General features: G+C 36.1%; 1 protein-coding gene across 3 annotated transcripts; it reads right to left on the reverse strand.

Annotated features, from left to right (window-relative positions):
• Positions 1-485: 485 nt before the first annotated feature.
• LOC120107246 (zinc finger A20 and AN1 domain-containing stress-associated protein 1-like) lies at positions 486-1,346 on the reverse strand. Of its 3 annotated transcripts, none has more exons than XM_039120454.1 (2): positions 1,104-1,346; positions 486-1,046 (listed from the first exon to the last, which is right to left on the reverse strand). In XM_039120454.1, exons 1-2 carry the CDS (start codon positions 1,325-1,327, stop codon positions 800-802), a joined length of 471 nt encoding a protein of 156 aa, XP_038976382.1. In that variant the 5' UTR covers positions 1,328-1,346; the 3' UTR covers positions 486-799. The 3 variants fall into 3 exon arrangements, with proteins under 3 accessions (XP_038976382.1, XP_038976381.1, XP_038976380.1); XM_039120453.1 differs by having other exon boundaries at positions 486-1,043; positions 1,101-1,346; XM_039120452.1 differs by having other exon boundaries at positions 730-1,346.
• Between the last annotated feature and the right edge of the window lie 8,418 nt (positions 1,347-9,764).

The raw sequence follows: 9,764 nt of genomic DNA on the forward strand, positions 1-9,764 counted from the left end.
ATCACTACAAAAGAAAGGATATCTCCCGGCGGTTTTTTTGGTCTCTACCGACGCTTTTAAGCGTCGGCGAATTTCCACCCCACGCACCCCAAAGCGTGGGTCAGACGTCGGGCAGATGGGCGTGGGTCCTTTTTTGCCGACGCTAAGAGAAAGCGTCGGTAAAAACAGGGCTTTCCCGATGCTAATAAAAGCGTCGGCAAAAACGACATTCGCCGACACTTTAAAGTGTCAGGAAAGCCCAAAGCATACGGTTTTCGCCGACGCTTTAAAGCGTCGTTATAAATATTTTTTTTAAAAAAAATATTTTGAATCAGAGCCACGCTGTGCACCGGCTCCTTTCTGTCGCTGTGTCCCTCGCGAAGTTGATCCCGAGCGTCGGCTCGGGCAGCTCCGGCGGCACCTCCTTCGCCGGCAACGTCACCTCCCACATCCCTCCATGATGCCCATACAAGCGCAAGTTCTCCTTCTCTGCATCAAATCAACCCACACCCAAATTCCTCGATTCCAAGAACCAGATCTAACACCAAAACAACCCTGATCTCAAACTTCTACCGATCTTTACCAAAAAAAACAAAAAAAAACTCACCTGGATCGCACATCGCATAGAACTCATCGACATCTGAGGGTAGAATAGATCCCAAGAAAATATGAGAAAACAACCAAAAAAAAATCGAAAAGATCAAGCAAAAGAGGGATTGGAGAAGGGTTTGGTCTCTGTACCTCTATCTCTTCTACCGATCTCTGGAATGGGTTGAGGGAGGAGGGATGACCCTTCCAACAGGGGTTGTTTGGAGGGGGGTCATTGGCTTCCCTCCCTGCTTCCGCACCGGCACCGGAACCCCGTAAGCCCCACCCTCTTCCGGCAACCCGCGCACCGGCTCACCCGCCTCACCGGCGACACCACCGCGGTGGCAGCATCAGCCTTGGCCGCCGGCGCATCCGCAGCTCCCCTCCCTGCTTCCGCTGCCGGATCCGGCGACCGAGCCGGGGCGGAGCTGGCTTTCTCGTGGCTGGAGCGGGAGGGCGGCGAGGGGGAGGCGAATCCGGCAGCCTGGAAGCAGGCTTGGCACATGTTGTTGGTGGCGGGGTTGCCGTAGAAGCCGCAGTTGTTGACGCAGAGGGTGAGAGTCTCCGGGACCTGGAGCTCCTTCTCTCTCTGGGCCATTTCTCGTCTTCGATTGCTCGCTGGGGTTAGGGTCAGGGTTTCGGGAGGATTGAAGAATCTGTGAACGCGAGAGGAGAGGGGTTTTGAGCGGCCCGTGGAGGGGAGAAGAGGCGATGGAGAGGGGTTTTTCAAGGGGTGGGGGGAGAGGGGGGAGAAGGTCATGGCAAGGAAAAGGAGCCCCATGGGAACTTATTTTACGATAGCGTGTGAGCGTGGCTTCCGACAGGGGGTTGTTTGGAGGGGGGTCGTTGGCTTCCGACGACGCTTTTTAGCGTCGTCTTAGGCTTGCGACTACACCGACGGATATTAGCGTCGTTTTCTGCCGACGCTTCTTACAACCGTCGCCAAGTTTAGACGTTAGACCAAAAATTGCCGACGCTTGTAAAAAGCGTCGGCAAAAAAGCGTCGGTAAAACCGACTTTTCCTGTAGTGTATGCATGACTGTTAGAATAACTTTTATATTAGACATAATATAATATAAAATATATATGGTTTTATATAATTATAGGGTACTTCTCTAAAAAGGAAACACCACACCAATGTGTGTTGTACCCTCTAAAATATATAAATGGATTTTTTCATACATACCCGTACAAATACTACTTATTATATATTTTCTCTCAAGAATAATCATTTGTATGTATAACTATCATTTTAATTTCTTTAGAAGCATTGCCTCTCCCATTAATTTTTTTATTATCAACATAACAAGTTGCCATTTTAGATGTAAAATGACTTGATTATTTTTTTTGCATTGATAGACTTAAAACTTCTTAACCTTCAATTTATACTATAGAAAGTAGTATTTTTTACTTAGTTTTTTAGGGATCGTGATGCAAAAGAGTAATGGAATATTTTATAATTAAAATATCTTCTTATTAATGCTTTTAGCTAAGGCTAAGTTTCGATGTAGAAGTCCTTCAACCTAGTTTCTGTAGCTTTTTTCGGTTAAATAGTCAGTAGGGCATTTAGGTTAAACAACATTTTAGAAGGGTAAAAAAAATTTTTTTGAAAAGTTAGTAGGTAGGAGCAAATTTATTTTGGGACATAAAGGAGTGGAAATAAATTAATCTATTTACTCCAGGTTAACTTATTTTGCTTCCAAATGTAACCTAAAACTTTAATCAAAGGGAAAGCATTGCAAAAATAAGGTGAAATAAGGGATATATATATATATACATATATATATATATATGTATATGTATATGTATGTATATATATATATATATATATATATATATATATATTATATGTGAAAATAATGATTTATATATATATACATATTATATGTGAAAATAATGATTTTTAAAAGATAAATATATAATAATTGATAATTGTAAGGGTATAATGCAAAATATCCTATTATAAAAATGTATTTAGGTTATTTTATAAGTAAGCAACTATCTCTTAATGTGACAAGCTAAATTTAAATTTTAAGTGATTGTATGTAGACAAATTGAAATGTTACAAATATATATGAATGCAAAATATAATTTTTAGAGATATATATATATATATATATATATATATATATATATATATATATGCAAATAAATCTAGTCCAAAATTATATGGTTATATGTAATCTTAAGCCTTTACTTTAGGTTAACTTAGTTCTAAATCTCTTTTCGATGTTTCTCAAAAGTGGAGTTTTACATTAAGATAATAGACATCTACTGAAATTGGTGAAAATATCTTAAAGGTTCTCAACACCATTTAGTCTCAAGTTGTCCTACTTTTAAGGGACCCCTCAATCTTAACATAAAAAAATTCCCCTCTTTTCTCTATTAATTCAACAAAGCATTAAGTGGCATGTTGCATGCTTTATCCAAATTAGAAATAATGTGCTCTCTCTTTTATTCATAGAAATTTAAAAATCATGCCAACTATTTATTATATTTACTCTGCCTTTACTTTAGGTTAACTTAGTTCTAAATCTCTTTTTGATGTTTCTCAAAAGTGGAGTTTTACATTAAGATAATAGACGTCTACTAAAACTAGTGACAATATCTTAAAGGCTCTCCGTACCATTTAGTCTCAAGTTGTCCTACTTTTAAGGGACCCCTCAATCTTAACATAAAAAAATTCCCCTCTTTTCTCTATTAATTCAACAAAGCATTAAGTGGTATATTGCATGCTTTATCGAAATTAGAAATAATGTGCTCTCTCTTTTATTCATATAAATTTAAAAATCATGCCAACTATTTATTATATTTACTCTGCCTTTTGGCTCAGGATCAAGTCACTTATTAAGAAAGGGACAATTAAATCATGATAACTTTGTTCCTCAACTAATCTAGGTTAAAGAAAAAAAGAGAGGCTATAGAAAGATAAGTTTATGTGTGTGCACACACAGTATGTACTAGAGAGTTTCTCTTATTAAATTTAACAAAGTTTAAAATATGTCATAATGAGCAGATTTAAATGACATCATCATCATGATTCATGAAAAATCAGTTTATTCAAAGAAAAATCATTCATTGACACAAGTTTTCTATAAATGTATATTATCTTGTGTTGTTGTAGGATAAAAACCTCATTCATGGACATAATCAAAGTGCCAAAAAGTAAAAATAATGCAATTTTTTTTGCTTGCTTTTGTTCTTGTATCTCACTCTTCCAATTTGTAGTTTATCTTAAAATAATAGTCATAAAATTATAGGTAACAAATTTGTTTGTGAAGCACAATGATTTGTTTGGCAAGGCCAATTAAGTCCTTATAGCTAAATAATTTAATGGATTTTTTTGTTACTTTTAGAAAACAAGATTTTTGTAAGTAGTTTGTTCCTTTTATTTTGATTTGCTTTCGACGACTTGTGACCACATATATCACTCTACATAGTTTGTTTCCATAGAATTCCTTATGTTATTTTATATAAAAAAGATTCACTCAATATATAGCCTTTATAAAAAAGCCAATTAATCTTTTATTAATGTTTTTTGACCAATAATGATATGAAAAGTGACTAATAGAGGATTATCCAATAAAAAAACTAGGCACACTTCTATCAGATGTAAATATAGAAGTTAGAAAATTTTATTTTTATCTGGACTCTAGGACCAGAATTTTATGGACTCTAGCATTAAAATTTTATAAGGACTCTGATATTCTATACTTATGAGGATTCTTATTAGGTTTTTGAATTGTCTATATAAACTGATTATTATGTTAATTGAGAATACAATTTATATTACTGAGATTTCAGAATACAACATATTATGTTGCTCTTTTTCTCTACCTTCTTCTCCTCCTTTTTCTCTTCTCTTCCCTCCACTTCTTCTTCTTCTTCCTTTTTCTCTCTCTCCTTCTTATCTTGTATTAGTTATTATTATAGAAAACCTCAATCCACTACCATTGTCATAGCGTCATTGCCACATCACTACAGCTCAAGCAACCCAATACACTATCCTTCTAGATTCGCTGCAATCACCATCGTTGTTCACGCCCTATTGCACCAACACTAATAAAAAGGGAAAAATAAAGAAAAGAAAAAAAGAGAAAAATTTATAAAAAACAAGAGAGAAAAAATAAAAGAGAAAGAAATAAAAAGAAAGAAAAGGAAAAAGATTGCCCATCCCTTGTTTCATGATTTAATCTCTCTTGTTTGTCGTCATCTTTTGCCCTAATCCCCCAATCCCTACCACTCACTTTGCCCTTGATCCACAACCACTCCCCCCCTTCTCTCTAACTGCCACCGTCCTAATTCTATTCTTTTCCATCATTAGCTCACCTCCTAAATTCCTTCTCCTCCTTCAAAAGCCTAACTACTACTATGGTCGTTGGATATCTTGCTTTGCCACCTCACCGAATGTCGTCATACCCCATCTCTCTAGTTTCTCAACCCATGCCTCATAGATAGAACCATCGCTAGCATTGTGATTGGTCTCGGCCACTCGATTGATGCTGAACATTCAGATCCGCTCTTTTCCACTGATCCACCATGATCTGCTCCTCTTTGCTATTATCCACTACTCTCTACAAATGTTCATCCCGCTTTTATGGGCCACCTTTCTCCTTGGCATCCAATCTCTCATTGTCTCTCATCATCGTCACTTGATCCCCCTCTCCGTCGCCACCTCAAGCTCCAACGTCACCAACTACATTGAGGATGAGGCTTTCGTCACTTTCTTCACCAACTTTGGAAGTAGCACCAAACCTGTGTATGATGGTATCGAAACCCTCCTTGGCTTTAGACACTCGAGACCATCAAGGCAAAGGCATCCTTGGCTCAGAATTCCAACCCGGTCTGTTTGGCCATGATCCGACTGACAGATCTAGATCTAAATTTAGATCCAACCCACTGGGTTCAAACCTAGATTCAGATCTATAGCTAAACCTAGATCCAACCCAGCCTGATTTAGCATACGTTGTTATATCATTTTTCAAAATCACTACCATGTCAATAGTCCTTGCCATATCAGCAGTTATGTCAACCTCTACAGAAATTTTTAGAAGCTTGTTCCTAGCTAATTTCGATATACTAATTCTATGTATCCATTTTTGCAAATTCTACCTCTATAGTGAGTTTTTCTTCACTAGAAGATGAAGTAGTAGCTTAAAGTGTTCTTTTATGATGTAAGATTTTTTTCTAGTAAATTGCTTTAGTTTAACCTTATCATTTTCTTCCAAAAAAAACCATTTTCATGTTTGTTTGCAGCTAACCTTTATTTGCATCTAGTCTTCTTATTTGTTGTACCAAGACTAGTTTGATGCATAAGTGAATTTCAGCATATCATTTGCATTAAACGTGCTAGTCTTGTGTCTATGCATCATAGCTGTCTAGAGTTTACGATTACTTATTGCAATTTTTAGTCTATCTTTGCATACTTTCATTGCCTCTATACTTGATTACATTAAACCATGACCAACAACAAATAGAGTGACCACCCCTCCACTATGGAACACTAAGTTAGATATTGTTTTCTCCATTTCTACACTATAATTTGACCGGCAAACCTTTATGAACTTAATAGACCAAAAATTTTAGCTAATGAGACAACAATTTGAGCAATTAAGTCAACAGGTAGCTCAAGCACTAAAAGCTTTAGCTTTAGAACAAGTGTCAAATGATTTACAAGAGGTTGGAAATTAGGTAGCAGATCTCATGGAATATTCTAAGTGTGAGAAAGAGTTTGAGGATGATTTAGATTGTAGATGACCAACATTGCAATGTAATGAGATGTGTTTTATCCATTATTGTGAATAATGATGAGTGGAGGAATATTATTATAGCCCCTGCCAAATCCCCAAGTAAAGAGTCTAGATCTAAAAATAAACCACTCCCTAGAATTCCTATTAGAATGGTTATCTCTATCCTGAATCATAAATTTATGCACAAAATTGCAATGAGAGCAATTTAGGTTATAAACATGTTGTTGATATGCATCATAAGCTAAGAAATTTAATGTAGGAGATAATGTCAGAGTTTGCATTTGTCCAGAATACTTGTCTAAACATTCCTTCAAAAATTGCATGCTTGAGCCATGGGCCCAATCTTCATCATTAGAAAATTTGGACCTGATGCATATTTACTTAATTTATTTGGCCATGTGAATATTAATTTAATTTTTATGAAGAGATTTATTATCTTACTGAGGCACCTTTGAGCCTCCTGCTTTGCTATCTAGTGTTCCTGTAGTTACTTTAGTCCCTAAGACACCATATTTTTGTCAGCAAAGAGATGAGATTGAAGCAGTTTTAAATGATGAGACTGTTACTTCTTCTGATAATAGTTTTTATTGTTATCTTATCTAATGATAAAGCTGCACCTCATTTGATACTTCTTGGATTATAGAGGATGAGTTTTGGGCTTTAGATCCCACGCTTCTCAAGCGGTACTTGCAGTCAAACTTTTCGGAATCGGGTTCTTTCCAACTGAAAGAATATGATAAAGGATCGTCCAATAAGAAATTTAGGGGCACTTTTTTCATGCGCAAATATAAAAATTAAAAATTTTATTTTATTTGAAATAATAGAATTTTATTTTTATGTGGACTCTAGAATCAGAATTTTATAAGGACTCCAGCATTTTATTTTTCTGCGGACTCTTATTAGGTTTTTGGGTTGGTTATATAAATCGATTATTATGTTAATTGAGAATACAATTTGCATTATTAAAATTTGAGAATATAGAATATTAAATTATCCCCTCTATTTGTCTTCTTCCCTTTCTTTTTCTTCTTCTTCCTCTTTTTCTCTCTCATTCTCCCTCTATCCTACGCTAGTGATGCAGAAGAATATAGAGCAAGCAAACAACTCACCTCACATAAGTTTAGAATGAATTCTCCCCGATGTTTACAAGAATTAAATTGTTCTATCTAATATTTACTTTCTTAAAGTTTAAATCCTTATTGATGTTACCTAAGAATATATAGAACAAATATTATCTAATGAATAGATGGCTTTCTACAATCTCTTTTTGAAGAAAAATAATAAGAACATGAAATTGTCCACTTAATTCCTTCCTCGTCTCATACTTTGACTGCAATATTACTAAAGGAGATGGCTTACTTAGTAGTTAATTTAATCCACTTTATGTTTTTCACGCTGGACTAATTCCCAGCATTACACAACTAGGACAAAATCTTAGGACTTGATAATAGTTCAATTTTTGAAGCTTCTATTAGTGCTTATGGGTAAAGTGAGGGCATTGATAGAAGGACTCCTTTTTTCCTCATAAACACATCATGGTTCGTTCTCTGGAGAGAGCAAGAGAGAGTATATACATGAAGTGAAAATATGTTTTTGAGTACCCTGTACCAGAGCTGAGTATCTTTCATCATTGAATACTGGGGAAAGCGCCTTCTAAACAACTCCGCAGAAGGGAAGGGGCCCATGTATTTGCATGACCCCTGCAGATTTAAACATAGCATCAACATTTGTGCAAGAATTTAGAGCCCAAAAAACAACAGAATTGCGTAACATCTAATGTCACATTTTGGAGTTGGTGGCTCTGGTCAACCATGGCTTGGAACTATCCCATGGCTTTAGTGCTTGGGAACTTTTCAAAAGGTAAGACAAGATAATGTTCTCTCACCTCCTCCAAATTAATTGTGAAAGAGATGGTTTTTCGCATGGCTTGCATCCAAAGAAGCCACAAAAAAACTCCTCTTTTCATGCCGATGACGTATAATAGAAAATAGCAGACTGTTATCCTATAGAGAGAGAATTACATAATCGATTAAGGCCTTGAAATCAGAATATTAAGAGTTTGATAGTACTGCCAAAGCATGAGTAGTTAATCAACGCACCAAATGTGACTAACTAACAACATCCAGAGAATTATTTGAAGCAACTTTCATAGATACTGGTTTAGATTCGCAGTTGACTTGCATCATGGCTGATTGGGACATGATTCTCTCGTAACCAAACAAGATAGTAACATGGTGGTTACCTGAGCAGCGCACCTATTTCAGCTCCTTTCCGGCACAAAAGTTTTAAATTTTTTCAGTTTTTCTTTCATAAAAAAAAAAATCTATCACGCATTTATCCACCTCAGCTTTTCTTGTTCTTAGCTATTCCTCGTCAATATCATGCATGGTTAAGTAGAATTCAATTTATCATTTCTGGAATTCCATCACATGGAACTCATCTTTACCATACATATATTTTGGAATACAAATTTGAGAATGAACATCACTTAAAAATGCACCAACACATAATTTTGATATTATTTTAATTTAAAAAATGCACGAGTAAAATCCTGCATCATAGAGATTTGCGCGAATAAAATATAAATATAAATTTTCATACCGAGATTTAAAGCATTACTTACAATCATGTAACCATCAAGTCTAGAACTATCTTAAACATCTCAAAATGAAAACCTTCCTATATTTCTTTCTTCATTTCTTATTAAATTTTGCATACCATTTTTGGTTTCCTTGGTTACAAGCGTGGTTTCGCCATGGGAAAACTTGAAGCGAAACAAATCAATATTTCCGGGTGAAATTTGAGGGGTCTTGTCACCGGATGGTGACAATGACCGGAGCTCCAGGAAGATTAGGTGGAGAGAGTCAAACTTGGTATCTATTTGGTGGGAATCTCAATGGGCTCCCCAAATGAGATTCTGCGGGCCCCGCCCACAAAAGTCATTTCTTCTATGCGAGATCGTATACCATTTTCTATGCGAGCTCTCCAATCTGCCGTCAAACACCCCATGATCTAGATATCGAACAAGGATGGACAGCAGCAAAGCCCTACTCATAGAAAAGTTTCTGCGTAATATTATGGTGATAATAACATGGGAGAAATCCAGCAAGCGTGACACGATTTGGATCGACAAGAAATTTGATGGATGGGAAGAAGGTACGTACAGGAGCGTATGATATGTCTTCGTGGAGAGGCAGCATGGCAACACGTGTCCGAGCAGGAACTACCATGCCGGCAATTATTTCTTTGTTTTCATTTTTTTTTTAAGAATTACTGCGCAAGCAATTATCAGGGGAGATAATTAAGGCTATCACACGGTTTTTGTTAAAATTCTAGCAGCAATGTTTACCATAGGACATAAATTGTTTATATATATATATATATATATATATATATATATATATATATATATATAGAGGGAAAAACGGATCGTTCAGCCTACAACTA

This window comes from Phoenix dactylifera, unplaced genomic scaffold (assembly GCF_009389715.1).
Source record: "Phoenix dactylifera cultivar Barhee BC4 unplaced genomic scaffold, palm_55x_up_171113_PBpolish2nd_filt_p 000805F, whole genome shotgun sequence".
NCBI classification, from domain to species: Eukaryota; Viridiplantae; Streptophyta; class Magnoliopsida; order Arecales; family Arecaceae; genus Phoenix; species Phoenix dactylifera.

Excerpts from the sequence above, each read along its gene's own strand:
- LOC120107246 (XM_039120452.1), bottom strand. The coding sequence starts at position 1,327 with ATGACCTTCTCCCCCCTCTCCCCCCACCCCTTGAAAAACCCCTCTCCA.